Source organism: Plodia interpunctella, chromosome 4 (assembly GCF_027563975.2).
Source record: "Plodia interpunctella isolate USDA-ARS_2022_Savannah chromosome 4, ilPloInte3.2, whole genome shotgun sequence".
Taxonomy (NCBI): Eukaryota; Metazoa; Arthropoda; class Insecta; order Lepidoptera; family Pyralidae; genus Plodia; species Plodia interpunctella.
In genome coordinates this window covers 8,841,834-8,865,501 of record NC_071297.1, presented here as the reverse complement: position 1 = coordinate 8,865,501, position 23,668 = coordinate 8,841,834, and the positions used below count along the sequence as shown (strand labels likewise).

Sequence of the window (23,668 nt, the reverse complement as noted above, 5' to 3'; positions counted from 1 at the left end):
ATCGCTTGGCAAGACGCCTTTGTGTTTGAACTAAAATATTGCTAACAAATTAAAATCTCGTTTATTTTGTGTCTAATTTTCGTTGTTACCTATATTGTACTTCAATATAGGTAACATTTTATTTTTCTATCATCAACATTATCCATTTTAATGATCCCCTACAGTTTGAGTATAGTCAGAACGGGGTCTTAAGAATAAAAAAAGATCAATAATATTTTGTATAGTTAGTTTTTTATGATCAATTAACAATTTCATTTCCCAAATTACATTGCGTCGTTGAAATTGGCGCAATTCCGCGAAATGACGTTTGCCTGTCAAACGGCACGCGACCAAACTTAAACGAGCGAGTAATAAAGTGCGGAGTAGGGTGGATGGATGACGAAATAATATCGCACGTGGATGATGGATACCCCCTGAGGAGAGGGGGTCGAGCGGAAGGGGGCGACCACTGAACAGACAGGACTAACTGTCAGGAGCCGCCGTATGCCCTTTACACTTCACGAACAATGCAAAAGTTTCCCCTAAAAATGAACAATACTCTTGACGTGGAAATACCAATCTTATTGTCGGCAGTTTTTTTTATAATAAATAATAAATCTTCTACTTCGTTAACAACTTCTTTCTTCCACTTTATTTGGTTTCGGGTCTGCTCATACTAAAATTGAATGATTTTAAATCTTATAACATTATGTGTGCAAGATGATCTGAAAATAATTTTTTGGCACTGGTCTAATGGAATTAGAGAATAAAACTGTTGGGATATGGCTTTATACGCTTATGGATGAATAAGGAAGATGTACCATGCCTATTACTACTACTATTATTGCAATAAATATATATATATATTTATTTGCATTTGCAAATATATATATTTGCATATTTACCTAAATTGGAGTGATGATATTTTTTACAACCATTCAATTACATAATACCTCGATCTATTAAGGAGCCGTTTTGCTGATGGCTGTACCGAATTATGTGATAATTGTCGCAGTGGAAATTGAATAAATATTTTATTCGTTGCCGGACTACTTGCTAGGCTAAATATTTTTCCTTATTTACAGACCGCATTTACAGGAGGCCGTTTATTATTCCAAAAGGGGTGCATATTTAATTCACAGCGGCGAAGTACTGATGGAAACTTATCCAGAATTTTAATTTTCTGTTTGAATCTTCATAGACTTTAATTTGAATTGGAAATATATTTTAATAGCTATGTCCGCGGCACAAAGTAGCCTATGTATATGTAATGTAAACAAATGTTATGACTCGGAAGTTGCTGGCATCCTCTCACCTACTAGAAAAGGGCTACGGGCTACGGGCTACGAAAGGAATGGCGCATCTACAACAAGAATTCAAAATTTTGCTGATGACGATTTTCAAACAAATTAACACTCTCCATCAAATTCTCTTTCAAATAAAATAAACTAGATCAAAATCGGTTCAGCCGTTTGGCTGCTACAATGCCACGGACAGACGTTGAACTTATAACTCCCCTCCGTCTGTAGTTAGGGGTTAAAAATAGCAAATGTAATGTGACTCTTCATCTCTCCAACTGTCTCTTCACAAAAAATCACCATAATCCATAAGTTCAAATTTATGGATTACTCAATGTCGTGTGACGTGACTGGCCTTAAAATAAATAGTTTTTGAAAATAAAAATGTAAATCCATGATAAAATCATGGATGTACAATATTACTACAATCTTAGATAAAAGAAACTACATTGCATTATGATTTTTTTTTTATTAAACAAATGTTAGTTTCTTAATTTAAAACGAACTGGCCATTTTGAAAACTAATAAGAAAAAAGTTATTCTTTGTAGATGTAGTATTGGATTCTTGTACTTTCTATTTTCAATTTGAAGTTTTTGTTTATTGTGTTAAATTTTCCATATGACAACAAATATATTTGATGTATTCCAAAATGATATCATACAAAATCTTAGAAATAAATGACGCAAGTTGGGAAGAAAGTTCGTCCGGCAGTTCGTTGACTCCCACCCATTGTCATATCTATATCTATGAGATTGAGGGAAAACAACCGAGAGGGCTTTCGCCGATTCTGAGTAAGACAGTTACGTAAGCTTCCAAGAATAACAGTGATCCACTCCATTATTGTACAAATCTCTAAAGTAGATTGAATTGAACAGACTTCATATTCATTCTGTATTTGAATAAACTTATCTCTTTACATAATTTTGTATATTAACTACTGGAAATGTTCAATATTAAATTTTACAAGACAGTTGTAGCGTATCCTCATGTTCGGCTTCTCATGCTATGAATGGAATGGCGCGTGGACGAGTCGAAACTCGAAACAAACAAGAATTCAAAATTTTGTACTCCCGTTCTTAGTTTTAAACTCGCAACACTTCATTTTATTCTAGATATTTATTTCTAGACAATTTACCTGAAGCAAAACAATATGTTACACAATTTATTGCCATAAAAATCTGCCTGCCGTCGGCTCAATGATAAATAATCCTGTTTTCTCATCTCCCCTTGGCTAAAACGTTATTTAATATCAATTAGTTTGCACGGCCTAACTGTAGTTGAAAAATTCAACCGAATTAAAATGACCTGAAGTTGAGCTGGTCCCCTGCTGTTTTGTAAAGATGTTCAGAGTTCTTTTTATGTTGGAAAGGGTGGCTCTTAATAAATAACTTATAATATGCGAGGGTTAGGGCTATCTCATAAAATTGCTTCATATTTCACTTGACTGTTGCTGAAATAACATAGGGGAAAAGTAGACAATGAAGCAGACTTTAATACTCGTTGCATGCCTATATCTACATTTTGGGTAGACAACCTAATCATGAATACATTTAGGATTTCTTAAAGATTGTAATAATTTGAATCTAGCAAGATATATTTTAGAGATGGGTATTTTTCATATTTTCCATTGGCTCTTTATCATTCTCATTTCTTTTAGAGATGGGTATTTATACTGTCGATATTAATTAGTCTACAAAGCTTATTTTGAACTCCTTGGAACATATATACAAAATCGATTTACCATACAAACGAAATACCAAAATAATATTCCGAGCGTGACTATTTCTATATAAAAATTTTGGTTTGTATTAAAATCTTTATCGAAAATGTCATCCACAAAAAATATATGCATTTATATTGTATTTTGTATAACAAAAGGGATGTGAAAAACTTTCACTGCATTGCAGTTATTCCACGCCGGAATGTTTCTCTGCCAGAAAATGCTTCTCTAAATCTTATTGGAGCAAAACTCCTCATTTTGAGTAGGTAACCTAGTTTCATGTTCTTTTTAAACTCAATTTTATCTTTAGTTAGATTGGTACGATTAAATAATACTGGATTTTCGAAAGACGATATTAAAAATTGGAATTAAAGTTTGAATGTTGCTATCTTAATAGTCTATGCAATTTTGTCGTTCTAAATATATAATCACTTGTTCAATTTGATAGTGAAATGGGAAATTTTCTTTTGATAAACTTATAACCCTATTTTAATTACTTTTGACTTATTTCGCATTAAATTCGCATAAAATTTATACTCAGGATATAGTAAAAAAATGAATTTTATTTGTCGATGTTTATAAACCTTGTTATGTCATAGAATTGAATAATAAATAGTACGTAAAAATTTTATTGGCAAACATGGCGAATGAAAAATAAAGCCACTAATTTATTTAATTTCGTTTAGGTTAAGGCAATCATAAAATATAGGTCTGAGTCTGGCAGAGTTGGCAAATTGCCAAGCGTGAGCGATCGTTGGAGCCAAGGACTTTTAGATCACGATAGAGGCCGCGTGCAGATTTTTATCACAATTTATTGCACCGCAAAATCTTTATAAAGGTTAAAGTAAATTGAAAAAATATTAGACTTATTTTAATTGGGTTATGGTAATAAAAACTACCTATAGTACAATTTATTGCTAAATAGTGCGAATGCTATATACTATTCAAAAAAAATTCAAAGGCCTTAATTTAACTCAGAATCACACATTGCCGTCAAAAATTTACTTAAAAGTTTAATGCCAACTTCCAAAGCGAAGTAATAGAAGAAGAAGCAGCGCACTGATTAATTGGTGAAAGAATAATTACTTAATTAGTTCAAACATGTACATCTGATCAAACAAGGAGCCCTACGTTACATTACATTAAATTGACTTTAGAAGCAATTAGTTACTCATTTCCACAAATGTCCAGAGTCGTGTAGCAAATTCGTAGCATTCGTAGCACAGTCGTAGATACTGCGTAGACACGTCGTAGACACACAATCACATCGAGATTTACAATCCGTATCAGTTTTACTTTATTTTATAAATTTAGGGCGGATATTTAAATGGATGAGTGTTATTATTCAAGTTAATGTATAAGACCTATATTTGTTAATTGACGTCCTTGGAGAAAAGGCTGCGGTGAAGTTTGTTGCGCCGCTTCTTCTTCACTTGCGCTTTGGAAGCCGGCAGTAGACTTAGTTTAAGTAATTTTTTTGATGGCAATAAGTGATGTATATCATCCTAAATTGAATAAAGAATTTTAAATTTGAAATTTGAATTCTTCATAAACAAAACTCGTATTAACCGCATTTGAAGAAACATTTTTCATTCATAGAGACTTAATTTAATGTACCTACCTGATGTCACTGGTTAATCTACGCTTTATACTTTTGTATACTTACTTCCTATCCTACTTACTAATATTATGACTGCGAAAGTTTGGATTGGATGTGAGTGAGTTTGATTGAATATAATAGCATACAGGGTTATATAATTCCGAAATTATTAAGAGAGGAGAGGCTTAGAATGCAGAGCTACACATAAAAGTTATAACTATGTAATTCTCCCTCATCTCCGCATGTTCCTGGTTGTGTTTGGGATCATCGAAAAAATAACCTTAAAGTCTTGAAGTCGCCTGTAATACAAGGAAAAAATACTTTGTAACTAATTAAATAAAATTGCTTCACAGGCGATTCCCGGTCGCTGCAAGTGGAAGGCAGCGCGTTCGAGCGCGCCGCGGAGCTGTTGCGGAGGTCACCGGAGTTCACGCTGCTGGCCTCTCTCAGACAGGAGCCTGCCAACTCTGGCACTATCCTCTCTTTCTCACATGGCTATAATAGGTATACTCCCGGGATTGCTACCAATTCATAATAACCCGTATAGTTTTCCTTTAAATCACTTATGAATACTTCAACCTGCATATTTCAAAGCGTATTAAATTTCTTTCACACAAGAAACATGCGGTAGTGTAGCGGTGCAGGTCTAGGTCTAGCGGTCAGGTGCGGTCTATGAAGACCTTTTGAGAAGAAGTCGCATTTCGAATGAAAATAGGGATAACGAACTCGATATACCCATTCTATTTATAATATTTTGTCTGGTATTATGATGTTAAAAATTATTGTTGAATTTAAAAATAAAGCAAAATATATGTTAGTTATTCAACATTTCTAGGTCGTTGATGATTTCAATGAATATTTATTGATTGAATATTGATTGATTAATAGTAAAGAGTTTGGGATGAGCTGCCGAGCCGAGACGGACTGGAGCCCGCGGCAAGCGGAGCGGAGCGGCGCAGAGTCCGACCTCACGGTGAGTTCTAGATCTCAACATCGCTGCGCGCGCACGCATCGCCCGTGTGGCCTCATGCGTGCGCGCGCATAGGGGAGAATCATGTATCTTGGAATGTCCTGTGCCTCGGAATGTCCTCCTCGATCCATCCGTTGACCTATTGCGCTCACTGTGACCTCTGCATGGATGTATGTGTGCGCGGGCCGGTTGCATGCGCCCGCCACTGCCGCCGTCCGTCTTGTGTTCTGTGTCTTGACGTGTTGTATTTGTATCTGTCCACCCCTCGATGTTCACCTGGATGTTGATGTTAGAGGCGCGGCCGCTCCGAGGACACCGCCGGGCTCCTCCGCACTTGCATTCCAAGCGACATGGGAATCCGCACTCTCTTTATGTTCGACGACGGACGCTCCGCCCGCGGGACGTGCCGCGGATTCGCCCGTCGTCTCTCCCAAATTTATCAGCGCCAATTTGGACACAGAGACGCTCACGTGTTGCGATCTCAGATACGTCAAAGACTCGGTCGAGACCGAACGCGATTCGTTCCGAGGTACATGGTCCCCTACCCTGGCCGAGCGATATTGAGATGTAGAGCGAGCCGAGGTCCGCTCGCGGCCGGTCGCGCCCCGTTATATGTATTGTTTGCTTTGTTTATGTGTACCTCGGAACAGTTCGCTCGGGCGCGGCGGAGTCATTCCGAGAGGCAGGGCGATGTGTAGTGCAGCAGTGTGGGTGCGCAGGTACCTGGAGGTGCAGTCGAGCGGGCGGCGCGACGAGGTGCGGCTGCACTACGTGGCGGCGGGCGCGGCGGCGGCGCGCGTCGAGACGTTCCCGTTCCGGCTGGCGGACGGCGCCTGGCACCGGCTGGCGCTGGCCGTGTCCGGCGGCCAGGCCTCCTTGCTGGTCGACTGCCACGTGCTCTACCGCCGGCTCATCCCGCCACCCGACCGCAACTTCACACAGCCGCAACTCGCTCTCTGGGTGGGACAGAGAAATAGCAAGCATTCTTTATTTAAGGTATACTATCTGTCATAAAATCTGCACATACCCACAGCGTCATACCCATATTCATATATACTACATATCATCCTCATAATCAGACCATAATCAGGTGTGTTAGGAAGTACAACATCAGTGCTAATGTTATCGCCATGGTTGCAGGGTGCTCTTCAAGACGTGAGACTGGTGAGCGGCCCGCACGGCTACCTAGCGCAGTGTCCGGGCTTGGACTCGGAATGTCCGACCTGCGGACAATTTGCGCTGCTGCAGGCCACCGTGCAGGAGCTCACCACACATATCCATGACCTTTCTCTCAAGGTATTTATAATTCAGATTATTTTCTGCCATAGAGATTTGTGATTGGTTAATTGTTTTTAACCCCCGACAACAGAAGGAGGGGAGTTTAACGTCTCTGTGTATATTTAGAAGTATGTCCGTGGCATCATAGCAGCCAACCGGCTGAATCGATATTGATCTAGTTTTTTTATTTAAAAGAGAATTAAATCAAAGGTGTTTTTAGCTATTTTTCAAAATGTGTTTTCAGCCGTTTGTCAGGTATTTTCTAGCAAATGAGATGATGCCAGCAACTTCGGAGGAAATTAGAGGAATCTAGTTTTTTATTATTTGGAAAACAAACAGTTAATGATAGAAAAAACAATTTAACTTAAATGATCAGATGAAACAAGATTTAACTTTTAACATGCAATGTATGCGAACATGGTTACCATATAATCTGATAGTGTTAATTTCAAAATGATTTTTCAGTTGGTGGGAACTGAAGCCAGACTGGCGCGGTTGGAGCAGTGTGACTGCCAAAAGTCGTGCTACTCCAACGGCACCGTCCATGCAGATGGCGCCACTTGGCAACGAGACTGCAATCGATGCTCCTGCGTGGTAAGCATTAAATATCCCTCCTGCACATACCCCTGGTAGTACTGATGGGATTTTTAAAGTTAAACTGTAACTAAATGTAGTGCTGTGGGTCTCTTTGTGAATAGATTTAGCCTTAAAGCTAAATGGTCTGTGATAGATGTAAATGAATAAACATTTTAAAAATATATATTCACGCCATTTCATAACGGATGCCATGGATGAGCTGAGATGATGATATTAAGATTGGGCTGTCCAAAATTTAGCTCTGTTCTTCTTATAGTAGTGTTCCTTATAGCTGAGGGTCGAGGCCATTATGTGGCATATAACACATATAACGATTACCTGTAGTTTGCCATTGTTTTCGCCATTTTAAAAGCTGATAAATCGTCAACTTGAATGCAGGTTTCTTCACTATGTTTTCTTTCACCGTAAATCAGTTATGATCTATTAAAAATGCTATACTTAGATGAGGAATCAAATTGGTACACTCATATGGCACGAGAAGAAATGTGTGTTGATAAATTATAGATACCAATATGTAGTATTATATTATAGTAATTATCTATCTTGTTTACGTGTGTTTCAGCACGGAGAAATAACGTGCAGGCCAGTTGAGTGTGATAGAACAGACTGTAAAAATCCAGTGCTACATCCAGGGGAATGTTGTCCTACCTGTTTGAGTAAGTACCTTGAAATGCTCAGATTAGCCATTTTGATCTTTAGTCTTGTTTCTCCTTAGCAGTCTATATCCTTAGTATAGCTAGCTATAGTACGTAGCTTTGAAAAGTGGCTGTGAAGGTTTAGCTCCCGAATTTAACGAAACATGTTATTTTGAAAATCTACTGCTGACGACCGATTGCTTGAAACTACCACCAGCATTCTTAAATACTTGACTCAACGGAGATATACTCGAAAACATGTTTACTTGATCCTATAGTTCGCTGTAAGACCCCCGAAATTAAAATAAATAATTTTCGAATGTTAAGGGCACTGCTTACTAATGGGCAACCTGTACGAGCACGGCGAGCGCTTCGTGCCGAAGGAGTGCGCGGAGTGCGTCTGCCACGACGGGAACATGCAGTGCACGCGCGTGGACCCCGACAGCGCGTGCCCGCCGCTGCCCTGCGACCCGCCCGACCAGTTCACCGTGCCCGGCGAGTGCTGCAAGTTCTGTCCAGGTTCTGCCTCTCTCTCTCTTTCTATTTCGCGTAGTGTGAGCTGTGACACCCAAAGTCTATGTGTAACTTATAGATATTAGGCTGGCTAGTTTGATGCGTATCTTCTTTGGGAATTGTCTCAGCTGCTACTATGAACGAAGGGAGTTTTGTCCAGGCCCATAAGTATGTACATAAGTTATTCAGATAACACGATAAGAAACGCCATATTTTGCTGTCTTTAGTTAGGTTAATTATGACTGACTAATTAGTTTACTGCCTAAATCCCGACATAGTTTAATAAATGGATTATAAGTCAACACATGGATTATAAGTTACATTTGTGTTATTATTCATTAATCATACTGAAATTAATTATTTTACTTGGACAGGCGTGGACTACTGCAGCATGGGGCACTCGTGTGACGAGAACGCCACCTGTATGAATCTCAACACCAAATACACGTGTACCTGTAACCAGGGCTTCCGGGGCGACGGCCTCACTTGTCAAGGTTGGACTTTTATCGTTATTTTATGACTAGCTGGACCCCGCGGTGTTACCCGCGGTTTATCGTTCGTTATAATTATTAATTTTAATACTTGCGTTTTTAATTTTATGCACAGTAGCGCCATCTACTTTATAAAGAGCCAATATTAGACGTTTTCACCAAACTTACTTTCGGGATAAAAGTACCCTATGTGTCAATTCTTAACATCCAATAAAATTACATAAAAATGGCCCAGCCGTTTAAGCGCGGAGAAGTATATACAAACATACTCACAAACTTTCGCCTTTATTATATTAGTACTGATGTTGTATATTATGTTGTATTTTTATTTTAAAAAAACATGTCTAGAATTTATAACAGTGTGAATATAGCCGTCTTTTCGCGTACGCCACCTTCCTCTCCCCTATGTCTCTCTCATCCATATACGAACGGTGCCTTTCAAACATGATAGTATATCTATCTGCGAAGAAAAAAAAATCATCAGAGTTCGCACCCCTTTCCTCCGCCTTGAAATTAGGTGCAAATACATAACAATGAATAATTTCCAGATGTGGACGAGTGTCAAGAGGCCGGCGGCATCCACGGCCACCACTGCCACTCCAACACGCGCTGTGTCAACGTGGTCGGCAGCTACGTGTGTCAGTGTCTGCCCGGATACGTGCGAAGGGACAAGTTCAACTGTGTCGAGGTTATTATTATACATATAGTGTAGTGTAGTAGATATAAGCCTAAAACTAGGGCAAACTTTTATTTCAAAATAGTTTAAATTCACTTTATATTGCAATCAGAATGGACAACTCGATGAAAAAATAGATGTAAGGTTATTGTGATATACAGTAGTGGCATAAAAAGGGCATGTAACCTTGTCGTGAAACATTACCACGTGTGTTGGGATTGTTGCGTCACGAGGGCACCACAGTTGTTAATAAAAGATTAGGTAACACGAATAGTCGTCTAAATTACACATTCCATCATACAATATTTACACAATGCCTACAGTAATTATTTGTGTGCAAAACATAAAGTGTAAATCGAGAACTAGTAGGCTACAGCCTACGCTACGTTTGACAGTTTTAATTAAAATGTAAATAACTTATCATGATAACTTGAGTTCATTATATTAATTTATTTTAAGTATTTATCTGAAGGAGAACGACATGTTCGCATATGTGATTTGCGTATGTTATAATTATATACTGCATGTTTAAGGCCTGTTTCACCGCTTGCCTTTAAATTATCAAATAATCTATATTTAACATATTCCATATATGGAATATATAGATACATGCAAGGCTTCATGGTTATATTTCGTGTTGTGCAGGTGGACGAGTGCGCAAGCGCAGCGCACGGCTGCCACGAGCACGCGGAGTGCACGAATACGCCCGGTTCGTACTCGTGCCGCTGCCGCGACGGGTACGCCGGTGACGGATACAATTGCGCACGTCGGTAACATTGTACATTACGTCTCAAGTCTCAACACTCTTGCCTTGCAATTTATCTTTAGGTATTCTCTGACAAAGTTAGGTATCGGCAATATCTAAAGTCAAGTCACGAATCTCCTTCTTGTCTAAATTGTAGAGTGTTTCATCTACAGAAGTTGATCGAGATCAAGTTTTGTGAACTGAATGATAAAAATAAAAAAGACAAGATCAACTATGAGGCTTACATTTTGAAGAAAATTGTGATTTACGATTTTGATCGTTTTTTTCAGCCCATAAAAGCTGCTCATTTCGGATTTGTTACATCTCACAGTATGTACCTAATTAAAAATGGACTTGGAAAAGAGCCTTGGTAACGTCTAATTTCTGAATATATGTATTGGGACTTTGACAGAGAACTAATTTGATTCCAGCGATCTGCACGGGCGACTGCTTGAATGGCGGCTCGTGCGCGGCGCCCGAGCGCTGTGAGTGTCCGCGCGGGTTCACAGGCGCGCGGTGCGAGCGAGACGTCGACGAGTGCGCTCTCGCTCCCCCCGTGACGTCACACGACTCCCCGCTCGCGCCGCCCGCACACCCCGCCGCGCATGCGCCGTGCGTGCCGCGCGCGCTCTGCGTCAACACGCCCGGCTCTTACTACTGTGTGTGCGGAGATGGCTATAGGAGGGACCCGCACCAAGATCACTGCGAAGGTGAATATGATTAATTGACTAGAATAAAGCAAGAAAATTATAAAATGCTTAAATGATTTCTAGACGTAGGTACGCTGTAATCCAAAAAACTTTTTTATATAGCCTGGCCACCAAGGTTCAAATGATAATCCAAAGTTTTACATTGCAGATGTGGACGAATGTGCGGAAGGCTTCCACACGTGCCACCCGAGCGCTCGCTGTATCAACATCGACGGCGGCTTCCAATGTGAATGCGAAACACAGCCTTGCGAACTCAGTTAGTACCTTTGGAATAATACTAAGTAAATATACTTAGTTGTACATTTGCAATTAATTGGACTAGAAAGCCAAATTCTAATGTGGCTATGCAGAAAGCAGAAATATACACACATCCTTTACATAGTACATAATATTATTGTAGAACATTGCCAACAACCATAATTTATAGGAATCACTCATCAACATCATTTTCCGTCTCGACCCGTGGTCCGGCCGGTTGAACCACGAGCATTTCATTACTACATTTAACGTACCATTGAAGGGACGTTATTTGTTATGGTCAGGTTGTTCGTGGCAAGGCAAGGTGATGTCGGACGGCGCGCGCTGGGCGGAGGCGGGCGGCTGCCGGCGCTGCGCGTGCCGAGCCGGTGTCGCCTCCTGCGACCGCGCGCGTTGCGACTGCGACCCGCCAGACAACCGCACGCACACGGTAACACATTTCATCTGTCCTTTTTTGATGCGGTAGTGGTGTAATGGTTAAGACGCCTGTGAACCGAAAGGTCCCAGGTTCGAATCCAAATGAGTTTACATATCAGTCTAACTCATTTATAGTAGTTCTACGACCATCACTTACTTCCGGGGAAGGATGGAAATGAGGAAAAATCGAACTTTGGCTGATTATCAATTTGTGTGTGAAATTGAAAAGGCAATATCAAACTACCCCATTATTAGTGTCAAGAAAGTCGTTGTGTGTTTTTAATTCCACGTTAAGACCACGACTTTCAGTCATGAGGAATACGACTTTGAAGATCTTTTTTATGACTACCATGGCTTGATCACCACTTGTGATCCACCACTCCATACCGTGACCATATGTTGTAAATATATTTGGTGCACACCGTCCTCGCCTTCCGCCGTCTCTGAATATAATGAATTAACATATAACGCTTTAACGGACTTCCTGGTCGGGGACAACGTAAGCTTTGCCAGACGGGTGATCGGTCCTCCAATTCTGGGATCATTTTACCCAGCCTTTGGGGACACTAAACATTACACAAAAGGAGGTAAAGTTAAATATAAATAAAATACTTATGTTGTTTATAAATGAAAAATGTAAACTGAATTATTAGGTCAAGCATATCGATATTTGTAGTCAAAGTTCCAACCTTAGAACTTGGAATCATAGGTCTCCACGTGATTTTCCATACGTGTGTTTGATATTTTGTTATTGAAACAATAGAAGGCGTATAACTATCAATTCGTTCTAGTACATTCTTATTTATTTATTTTTATCACAGATTAGTATTCAAGAAAGTTACCGCAAATCGTTATTGAAGTTTGTAGACTTCTCTTATAAGATCTAACAATCTTAACGATTTCTGTTGGTTAGATCCATTTTAAAGGACGTTACTTAATCTGGCTGTGAACGGACCATAGTCCTTCGGGGCGGATCGATCATGTTCTGATATTATGATAACTGGTAGAAAACAAGTGACAAATGTTAACACTGTGCGTCTAAAAATTGATATTTATAAACACCTCAAATTTTATACCGAAATTATGAATGGAAATAACCACTACCTGCATTGTTCGATTTAGACAAGCAGAGTTTTAAGGATTAATAATAATGTTAAAAATATTGTTGCATTAAGGACGGGTATAACGTAAAAAGTGAGTCCATAAGGAGAGATGGAATGCGTCAATGAAAGTATGAATAGGGAAGTGTTAGTAAAATGGCAAGAGACAGAAACGAAGACTATATGGAAGAAGTTGACATTCTGTGTCGACCCCACATAAGTGGGGGGAAAAGGTCAAGAAGAAGAATGTAATAAAAAGTTAATATATTTCAGTCGGTGAGTGAGGAGCCGGCGCCGGCGGCGTGCTGTCCGCACTGCGAGGCGCGCTACCACTGCCGGCACCAGGAAATGCAGCACGTCAGCTTCCGCAGCGGCGAGCGCTGGCTCTACCAGTGCCAACTCTGCGAATGTCTCGTCAGTTCATTATGTTTTTAAAGTTTATTAGTAGCCTAAGAGGTCCTTTCTCCTTTCACATTTCACAGAAAGTGCCTTCTGGTATTATTTCTAAAATCGAATTCCCATCAAGAGTTAGTGCACCTGTAAACCAAACCCTTGATTTCTTTTTTCTCAATTTCATATATGTAGTTAAATTTTTTTTTTCAGTTTTATCTTCTTTTTCACAGTTAGGCGAGGTGGACTGCTGGGAGCCAGAGTGCTACGAGCCAGGCGGGGGGTGCTGCGCGGGCGGCGGCGGGTCGGGGGCGGGGGCGGGGGGCAGGCAGCTCGCGGGCTGCGAGCCGCCGCACTGCCGGGCCTGCCAGGTACTAGCCATCAGCACGCTTCCACCTCCTTCAGACCTCTCATCCACCTGATGCCTCGTGGTCACACCATTACACAGCGTTTAACTCGGGAATATTACGCAAGGCTCGAAGCTTGCATCTATTTGGTTTATATTTTGGTGCAGTCTAAGCTACTACCAGAAAACCCTCCGGAACGTTTTCCCGATCAGTCTACTTGTGCAAACGGTCTACTTTCCCAGTATCTACACGCGTGCGAGCTATAGCGTGTCGCGTTACCGCCCGGCCACAAATAGGTACGTTTTTAACGAGATATATTTAGGGTACATTTAATTTATTCTTAGGCACAGCAAGATAATTTAAAGGACATTTAATTCGACAGTAGCCAGGCTGTGTCAGATGACACCGTAGATGGAGCAACAGCACACCCGGTACCTAATGCGCAGCATAATTTCCTTATCCACTCGTAATGATGCGACCATGAATATGAAGGACTGATCGGTTCAACTATCGAACGATTGTTGAACGTTTTGGATAACCATCATTTAACACACAACTATCTCACTCTCCTCGAAATAGCACGTTGTGCTTCTCACTTGTGTAAGTTATGTAGGTATAGAGTAAAAGAGCGGATAACCCTACCCCAAGAATCATTTTATCAAAATTAATCTTGACGGTTGGACACACTGTGCTGTGTGCCAAGATGAATATAATAAATATTAAATATTTCCATACATCCGATTGATAATTGCGTGATATAAATTATTCATTTTAATTCAGATCAAAGTCCTTTAATTTCGACGTGAGATCTTGTGTCAAAGGCAATCTTTTGCGTAACGCTTTAAAACAGCTCAACATTTAATGCTACTAACATTTGGTTTGCTTCAAAGAACTTTCTGCTCGAAATATTTATTGCTATTGTGATCATGACCTATCTTCTTAATGCTAACTCCAGTTCGTGCTTCCATATTGCCAAGTCACAGTGGTAGACGTTATTTGCATATTTTAACCTAGTTTATTTGCCAAATGCTGGGATTTGTCGAGGGAATTATTAAAGTTACATGATCTCAGCTCAGCAAATTTGCTGCACACATACTTCTCAAAATTAAAACAATTATCTGTTAATAACTTTTGTTTTATTGTTTAGTTGGTGTTTTCCGCAGCTCAGCCGGTGGTAACCATGCTTGACCCCAGATCATTAACTATATCGATTTCAAATTTCATCCAAATCGGCCATGTTGTTTAGCCGTGAAAACGTGACAGACTTTCGCATTTATAATATTAATTTATAGTATAGATTACTCAGAGGTTTACTAAAAAGGTTTGTTGGTTGTGTCCACGACCAAGTGTCCATAGTCAAATTCAGAATAGCTAAACCATTGTGACTTGTCCCTCGCTTGGAGCGCCATGGAGCCTGAGAGTGTGGGTGTGACGCCACGTTTCGCTTGTTGCAGGGCGGGCAGTGTGCTACTTTGGTGAGCAATCTCGCGTGTTGTGTGCATCGGTAACCATCCCCACTCTTCTTATTCATTCATACATTTGCTCTATTAACACTGTGTTTAATTTTATGCTTCAATCTTTGCATCGCTCAGTAATAAGAATCAGAATTGATTTGTTGCTAAATCAATTCTCAATCTTGTTGAATTTGTTGCAAGTGCAACTTTATCTAATTCCGGCGTAACGAAGAACAACATCATTTTCTGTTGCATGTGTTATCATTTTATCCATTTATTAAGCATGGTCATAATTTTAGTCCTGAGCAGGCATGATATTTTTACATGGTTAAGTCATAGAACTATTAATACACTTGTCGTTATATTTTATTCACAAAGATCCTTTATTATCTAATCGTATTTTCTCTATCACTTCATAAACATGTCACGAATTCACGTTAGTGTAGTTCCGTTTAGTATATATAGTAACAAATATGTAAAAGCTATTTTAATAGTCAAGTCTCTACACTTGATTTTTCCTAATGTGAATATTATATACTTACCTACTTATTTTTATACTATACTATTGTGTATAATAGAAAAAGTTTAAATAATTAATTACTTCAATTAGGAGTTGCCCTCGGTCCTGTTCTATAGAGGTATAAACACTATGTAGTAGTTCCACATAATAAACAAATTTACCTATCGTGGCCATCCATATAGGATTATTCTATATAGATAAACGTGGCGAATCGAAGTACATTGCTGATTTTTCCTTATACTCTGATACAAAGTTAACGTATGATAAGGCAATGTACGTCGACAACATCATGACCGATAGTTTAATAATAAAACGAGGGCTGCGGGCACCTCGCGACTTACCCTCTTATTCATAATAAAAGTTAAAGCATACTTTAAGCTGAAGTATGTTTTGTCTCGTTCTGTTAATGAAATATTATAAAGTACGATAGTGACAAAACATTGTTTTAGCAGCTTAAACTATACTTTGACTTTTATGGATAAGATGGTTATTGTCGTACAATGCGGGTGTACTAAGAGTGTGGTTGGTGCGGCAGAGCGCGCGGCACGGCGACGGCGCTGGCGCTGCTGGCGCTGTGGTGGGGGCGGGGCCGCGCGGCGCATCGCAAGCATCGCGGCGCGCGGCGCTAGAGCCGCCCTGAGCCCACACCGCGACCACACACCTATTTATTCTAGATAGATCTAATGTTAACCAATTGAGGCGGGCGCGCGACCCACTCGACGGCCTTAACTTAGCGAGCGGAGACCCGCGCCCGCTCGCGCTCCGCCTTGTGATATATACGGGAGGGGTCGCGGGGAACTCGATTCGTATTTCGTTATAGCAATATATAGTATTAACGCATAGGTAGGTAGCTCGGCGACGCGCCGCCGGACGCGCGAGCGCCGCGGTCGGCGGTTCCAACGCCCGGCGCCTTTTCAATTCGTGTTTTTGATTTCGCGCGGCATTTGTTCTACGAACTTAAGCAGCCTCAGTTTGCAACATAAACCTCATTTTCTCGATAATCTCGATCGGTATGAACTAAATTCTTAGCTCGCAGTATCAATACTTATAGGCGAAACTTTTATTCAGTAATGTTATTACGGTTATTATAGTCGACCCTCATAGAGTTCCTATTAATAAGACGCACATTAATGTCTCGTGAAATCAAGACACCATTTTGGCTCCGATCCGACACGAGCATATCATAGTGAGAGTTGTATAGTGTCAATTTACGATGTGTTTGTGTGCGGCGCGTGAATGTATGGTTGGGCTCGTGTCGTGCGGAGCGCAGACGCACGCCCCGCGTAACGCCACGCCGCGTTCGCAGCTCCTATACTTTGTACTCTTCCAATTCTAAATTTAACGATATGTCGCTTCAATTTATTATACTTACTAGATTCTTAACGGTAACTATTTAGCTATTGTTGTGATTATAATATTATGTAAACATGAGGAGACTGCGAGTGCACCGTGGAGTTAACAGGCGTGCGCGGCAAAGTTTGTGACATTCCTTGCTGCGGATCAGCCTCTGAACATAGCCAGGGACTGTGCATCTAGGTAGAAGTATTCTTCTCTTATAGCAACTGTAGCTAAATCTTGATAACACTTCTGGTTCTAAATTCAATTGCCCAAGTATCAAAATTACCTTTCTTGTAGGCTTTTCTTCGACAATACCAATGATTGTCGTCAAATTAATTATGTCAATTAATTTATGTCATTTTTACGACTTCGGATAGAAGTGTGAGAAATATGTTAACGAGAACCAGATAAGTACTATATTTTTTAGACCATTTCCTCATATTATATTAGAATCTTATTTATCGTACAATAAAATTATTACAAACAAATATTGATGAAATGCATATAATGATGGACTTGTTAAGGCTCTGTTCAGATGCACAAATAAACTTGGCGAAGATTACTTATGTGCGCAGAGCGCGATAGACGCATGCGCCGCCGTGGGCGGGGCGCGGCGACGGCTTCTTCAATTATATTATTACGTAATATTTTAATAATAGCAAATAGTCCTGTAAATGAATAGCGTAGAGCGCGCGCGCCGCCGTCGCCCCGCCTCGTGCCCTGTTGTACGAATTTTTTTCATAATATATTTATAGTTTTTGTTTGTCTTTATATATAGAAATCGTTTTCTTGTATAATTTAAAAATAACCAAAAATAGGTACCAAATATAGAAAAGATATGATTGTTTCTTAATTTTCATAAAACATGTTGATGCTTGCATGTTGTATTGTGTTCAAAAAATTAAGATTAAAAAAGATATCCAGAAACTTAATTTCATTTCCCCTTCCAAGCATAAAGATACATTTTGTAAAAGATTTTACGCCATGGACTATTATTACTTTTAATATTCGGAAGAAACAAGAATTATTACAAGTAAATTATAAAATTAATATAACATGGAGCCGATCACCACCAAAGTGGTAAGAATAACGGATAGGTTGTAACCACCAATCTAAAATTCTCAATAACAAAATTCGATTCCAAATTGAATAATGGAATTTTATCGGTTATCAATCTCTCCTCTGCGCTATGGCAGTGGACGGCCCTCGTAGTTTATAAACGCTACAATTTAACAAAATTTAACAAAGTTATAATAAATTAATAAACACTGCAAAATAAAATAGTCTGGTATGGTTTCTAACTGTAAAAAAGGACTTCATAACGGACGTTTAATATATAATACTTACCGCGTCAATGGTGTGTACATATTACAAATGATTGTTTGGGACGGGGTTGGGGAGTAGAGTGGGGGACGTGACGGACACGAGCGGGGGTGTGCCGTGCGGGGAGATGCAGGCGATGCGTACAGTCTGCGGCTTAATGGTAGCTTCGCGACGTTCCACAACGTTGGTCACCAGCAGGTAGGCAGTCGTGAACAGCGTCGTTCCCTATCAAAGTGAAAAATTAAGCTTATTGTGTGACTTTCACAGTTCAAGTCGTCAAGTAGAATGGACAAAAGACGGAAATCTGTCTTTGGCCGGTATGAAGTATTGACGCCTTTGATTATTCCACTCATTATTTTCAGATTTAACAATCTACATGTTAACAGACAAGAATGCCGCAGCTAGTTGCGATTTTTTTGAAAAGAAATAAAACGCTAAATTTTTCTAAGCACGGGCTCTACGTCAAAAATACTGGCTGCTCATTCTAAACTCTATATGAATCCCAACGTGACAATAATGATGACCTTTTATTTTCTAACATTCAACGAAATTTGGAAAAATAACAGTTTGTTACATAAGTTTTACATTTTTACATGATAAATAAATAAGTTTACCATGACAACGATGAGTGCGGCAGCAAACGTGGTTGTTGACCTCACGTGGCGACGGAGCTCGGCGAGGGCGGGGCGGAGGCAGCCCATGGGGTAGACGGGGGTGGTGCAGCTGTCAGGATGCTGTTAGAGACAGTCATGTCAAATTGAGTCATGATATAGACTGATTATAATGTAATATTAGTTATTATTATATGCCGTAAAATTGGTAGATTAATTTGGAATGCACCGCTCACATTTCTACATCGCAAATAAAGCCTCACCTTGCCATATGTCATTTTACCGCAACACGAGGGTGGCAAGGAGCGACGGTACTCGTACCAGTCCGTGTATGACATCACGCCACAGCACTTGAGCTGTGGACATCAAAAACAAAACTTTACCTGTAAATCAGTGTATTGCTCCTAGAGTAATAACATCACTGAGTTGTGGCCTGTTAAATTACTGCAGCACACACACCCATAATCACTTTTTATACTTACCCACGTTTTGTTTTTTGTTTTTTTATTTTTTTTTTAATCTTTATTTTCTTTTTTTGTTATTATGTGTGTGTGGGTGTAGTTTTTTGAATAAACTTATTTCTATTCTATTCTATCTGATAATTGGAACGGAATGGAATTAAATTTATATAACTTCAGTTCCACCCTAGAATACCACGGGGTGGTATTCTATCACCACATCATTCAAGGGAGAAATAGCTTAGACAGCTGATAGACGACAATAGCATTACCAAAGAGGGTTGAAGTAGGCAGGCGGCCGCTGGAAGTAAACAGCTGAATCTTCAAAAGTTCGGTATGTACGCACATAAGAGATAAGTTTACAGAACCCTTGGTGTACAAGTTCAACTCGCACTTGATCGGTTTACGTTTACAACTGCTCACTATCCTGCTAAACGTGACCGTCGCTTATTGACTCTGTCGAACCCGTAAGGTACATAGGCCAAAACTATGTACAGAACAAATGGTGCCGCTTCCGCCTGGCCGGGCAAAAGGGGTAATCTTACCCGCTCACGCGGGTGGCCCATGCGGGAAAGCGCACAAATGAAGAGGGCACTGTATCTAGTTGATAAATTAACAACCTCAAGTTGCATCGCCGCGAAGGAGCTGCGAACAGATGGGTCTAAAGAATCGTAGGCCATGGAGCGCAGCATGCTCGCGTTGAGAACATCCGGCTCGCGCAGCGTTCGCGAAAGCCCCGTCATTGCTGTCAGCCCCGACGACAGCAGCATCAGGCTCACGCTCGATAGCACCATCAACTGCAAACCATGTAATAATTTAAAAACGAGTTCATTTCATTCATACATGAGTTAGTAGAATGCAAACCGACTAGATCACTGAACAAGCTGAGAACGTACTAATTTAAGTAATAAACAGCTCCTCTAGAGAGGTAATAGAAATCTAGTAATAGATTTAAATTAAGTGGTAAGAAATGACAAACATTGTTTTTAACATCCCATAACAACAATGCTTTTTCCAAAGATATTTCTATAGACATTCCATGCCTGTTTAATCTAGATGGTTTCATGCCACAAATTTTGAAATAGACTTAACTAGAGCACAGCTTATATAAATTATATCATCTGTAGTATTGCGCAAAATGTTCCATAGAGCATCAACCATCACATACTGTACACATAAGCGTGAGAGACTTGCTATGCTGCGGCACTAGCGTCGCCAGCCAGCTGGCAGGCAGACACAGCAGCGCGCCCGTCACGAACAGTGCGCTGCCGCTCAGCTCCACACCCAGCTCCGTGCTCCAGAAGTAGTACGACATGCGCAGGATGCTCCATAGCGTCGAGAAACACAGCACGGAGCCTCCGCTCTGAGGACACAGGAGCCAATGTATTAGGATATGTGTGTATTAAGATTCAATACTGATGAAATATTTCTTTCGGCATTTCTTGCTCAGCAGTGGTCGTTCCGAAAGTAAGTTTGGAGCTTTGCGAGAAAAATATAAGTATATTTATAAAAGTAGTATTAATATGAAGTGAAAAAGTGTGTAAAGGCCTAATTTTTGAATGCATGCTTTGATTTTGAAGATCTTGTATGAGTATTTTACATGTTAATCACAGCGGCAAGCGGGAATATACCGTATATTACGCAGTGGACCACTTACGGATGATGGACGGGCCATATCGTACTAACAAGTATATTTACTTGTGAATCACATATTGTCTAATGAACTTACCAGTAGCAAACCAGCACAAATAAACAATACTAATGAACCACTCCTCATTTTAGAAGAAGTTGAGTTAGTAACATTTAGATAAAACTACAAATACCTAATTTTGGTTAAATTTTTTATTAATATTTTCACGTCAAGGAGACTAGATCAATTGGAATGATGTATTATAAGTCATTTTCTAAAATAAAAAATAAAATCAAAAAGAAAAGATGCATAACCTTTTTTCGTTGTAGTTTTTTTCAAAAGTCGTTTTTTTTCGCTCCCATGGAATTTATTAATATTGTCTCGTAGATCAACAATAAGAAATAAACTTATCTAGATCATTGTTCGCTACATAGATCTAGATTATTTACCATCACAATCCCATGAGGAATACCTCATGGCTGAGGGTCGTGGTCATTATGTGGAATGAACACACACAAAAACTTTCTTGGCATTATTAATGGAGTGGTTTGCCATTGCCTTCTCCATTTCACACACAAGTCACCGCAAGCAAGTGGTGGTCGATGTAAACTACTATATATGAGTCAGATTGGTATACAAACTCATGTGGCACGAGTAGGATTCGAACCTAATACCTTTCGATCCACAGTCGGGTGTCTTAACCATTACACCACCACCGCTTCCGCACCTTAAGCATGAGTATAACAAATATAATAAATCATCGAGTACCGCTAAAATGTGGGAAGATATTACAAAATAAACACAATTTATGTATGTAGCAGCCCTTTATTTTCGGTAACTCATAATCAACTCATAAGGCAATTAGGATCTCTATAACCCTTGGCAAGGATGGTGTAGCGCGAAATGGCATTCGCCAATAATCGGTATGAAATGTTGGCAGTGTTAGTGGAAAAGTCGAAGTCGACCTTCGGGTCCGAGAACCAGTTGGATACACCCACTTTCACATAAGTCACTTTGTAGCAGTAAGGGATCTGCAAATAAAGGTAATAACATAAATAAATAATATAAATATTACGATGTATTTTTAAAATAAATTTCAATCGAATGAAATTAAAGATGCAATTTGGAACCAAATAAAGACGAATGTGGAAAGAAGATTCCTCGTGCACCCCTTCTCCCAGGTTATTTGGGGTCGGATCTATTCGTACATTTTGTCTGAGGATTGAGAGGTTGATGAGGACCCTCTTTATCTCTTATTATGTTGCTTAGCCATGTGGCTGGTGGTCTGCTTAAACCATCTGGAAGATTGATGAGTTGCTTTATCGGGCAATTTTTATTTATTTGGGGGTAGAAAAGCGTTTTCTTTTTTTGTATAAGCGAGTTGTCGGTAGACGTTCCTAAGACTATGTAAATATGCTATATTATTTACTTACGTCGTGAAGTGTTACGGTCTTAGTTTTCTGAAATAGTGCAATATGCCCCTCAACAGTCGAGAGCACTTGATTGTAAGGGTAGTCAACACCGAATTCAAAATACTGCATAGTACAGCTCCCAACATGAAGAATAGCCAAGGCTATGACGATGGTAATCAATGTGCAGGTCTTGTGATTGGTGATGGCGAGCCAAGCTATGATCAAAAGATCATAGCTTGGCTCGCCATCATGAAGACCAAGAAAGAGAAAAACTGTAGAAGGGCAAACGCAGACTCCCTTTTTAAAGAGAAATTTAGATATAGGTACAATACGTTATGAATTTATTACGGTTGTTATAATAAATTATATACACAATGAAACCAATGTATTAAATATAAAATCCAAGATCGTTGATCAAATCAAAACGAAATCAATAACATGCCTGTTGCAACTTTATTTCACACAAACTTAAACGACATCGCTTTATTAATTATTCGAAATTATTCTTAATTAAAATTAAGTAACTGGGTATTTCTTCAGGAACGAAATTTTCGATGTCTGGCGGTATATTTCTGTAACTAACAGACGTAATGGCATGTAATTTTTTGTTGGTATATGTTAGCTTTGTCCCTAATTCGGGCAAATCAGGTTTACTTAATTATTGTAAGATTCATACAAAATTAAAATTCAGATTCGTACGACGCGTCCGTTTGTCATTTTTCGGAACAAAAGTGTTGTTACCTGATTTTTCCCTTCGCAAAATTAAAATAAATCGCTGTATCGGGCAATTACGAAGTAAACATATAATACATCTGTGTTTGGTTCGGGTGACACACTGATTACAATGCCTACTATAAAAAAAATATACGCTTCTCTTGAAACTTCAATCTGTGTTTTTTATGATACTTTTGGGTTATAGACTTGTGTAGAAAAATGACAATGCTGTAATCAGTATGCTTAATCAGTTATGCTCGAGTGATAGGCAAAAATCTGATTAGTGTGTGCTTATTCATACCGCCAAAACCCCATACGAATATACAATCAATGAAGACGTGGTGGTCCGGTGATTAAAACGCCCCATCTGGCTCCAAGTTCGGACCTGGAGCCTTCGGATCACATGTATTTATTACTAACATTAAGTAACAAACAAGACATCAAGTTTCATTATTGATATCAATTTATCTTTTTTAATGTCAT

General features: G+C 39.6%; 2 protein-coding genes across 5 annotated transcripts in view; one reads left to right on the top strand and one right to left on the bottom strand.

Moving 5' to 3' along the window:
• LOC128669165 (protein kinase C-binding protein NELL1-like) overlaps window positions 1-17,958 on the top strand; it is a 46,530-nt gene extending 28,572 nt beyond the window's left edge. The window contains exons 3-18 of one of the 3 annotated variants that reach the window (XM_053743738.2): window positions 4,952-5,102; window positions 6,288-6,564; window positions 6,709-6,864; window positions 7,312-7,440; window positions 8,006-8,099; window positions 8,406-8,597; window positions 8,966-9,085; window positions 9,631-9,770; window positions 10,404-10,524; window positions 10,935-11,213; window positions 11,362-11,469; window positions 11,756-11,901; window positions 13,262-13,402; window positions 13,612-13,749; window positions 15,180-15,200; window positions 16,235-17,958. In XM_053743738.2, the coding sequence (XP_053599713.1) occupies window positions 4,952-5,102; window positions 6,288-6,564; window positions 6,709-6,864; window positions 7,312-7,440; window positions 8,006-8,099; window positions 8,406-8,597; window positions 8,966-9,085; window positions 9,631-9,770; window positions 10,404-10,524; window positions 10,935-11,213; window positions 11,362-11,469; window positions 11,756-11,901; window positions 13,262-13,402; window positions 13,612-13,749; window positions 15,180-15,200; window positions 16,235-16,339 (2,318 nt within the window). In that variant the 3' untranslated portion in view covers window positions 16,340-17,958. Of the gene's footprint in view, window positions 1-4,951; window positions 5,103-6,287; window positions 6,565-6,708; window positions 6,865-7,311; window positions 7,441-8,005; window positions 8,100-8,405; window positions 8,598-8,965; window positions 9,086-9,630; window positions 9,771-10,403; window positions 10,525-10,934; window positions 11,214-11,361; window positions 11,470-11,755; window positions 11,902-13,261; window positions 13,403-13,611; window positions 13,750-15,179; window positions 15,230-16,234 lie in introns of all 3 variants that reach the window. The other 2 variants (XM_053743737.1, XM_053743739.2) reach the window with 2 other exon arrangements.
• On the bottom strand, window positions 11,090-21,323 carry LOC128669168 (tetraspanin-9-like). 2 transcript variants are annotated; one of them, XM_053743744.1, is made up of 7 exons: window positions 21,159-21,323; window positions 20,598-20,792; window positions 20,050-20,226; window positions 19,235-19,327; window positions 18,975-19,094; window positions 18,385-18,585; window positions 11,090-11,205 (listed from the first exon to the last, which is right to left on the bottom strand). In XM_053743744.1, the coding sequence occupies exons 1-6, from the start codon at window positions 21,204-21,206 to the stop codon at window positions 18,406-18,408; spliced, it is 813 nt and encodes a 270-aa protein (XP_053599719.1). In that variant the 5' UTR covers window positions 21,207-21,323; the 3' UTR covers window positions 11,090-11,205; window positions 18,385-18,405. The 2 variants fall into 2 exon arrangements, with proteins under 2 accessions (XP_053599719.1, XP_053599717.1); XM_053743742.1 differs by lacking the exon at window positions 11,090-11,205 and having other exon boundaries at window positions 18,025-18,585.
• Between the last annotated feature and the right edge of the window lie 2,345 nt (window positions 21,324-23,668).

Bases quoted from the DNA above. Each gene is read 5' to 3' on its own strand.
- LOC128669168 (XM_053743744.1), bottom strand. From the start codon at position 21,206: ATGAGGAGTGGTTCATTAGTATTGTTTATTTGTGCTGGTTTGCTACTG. The intron at 20,227-20,597 runs GTATGTGATGGT...CATGGTTTGCAG, and splicing joins CTCTCACGCTTATGTGTACA to TTGATGGTGCTATCGAGCGT. The intron at 19,095-19,234 runs GTGAGGCTTTAT...TGTCTCTAACAG, and splicing joins GTAAAATGACATATGGCAAG to CATCCTGACAGCTGCACCAC.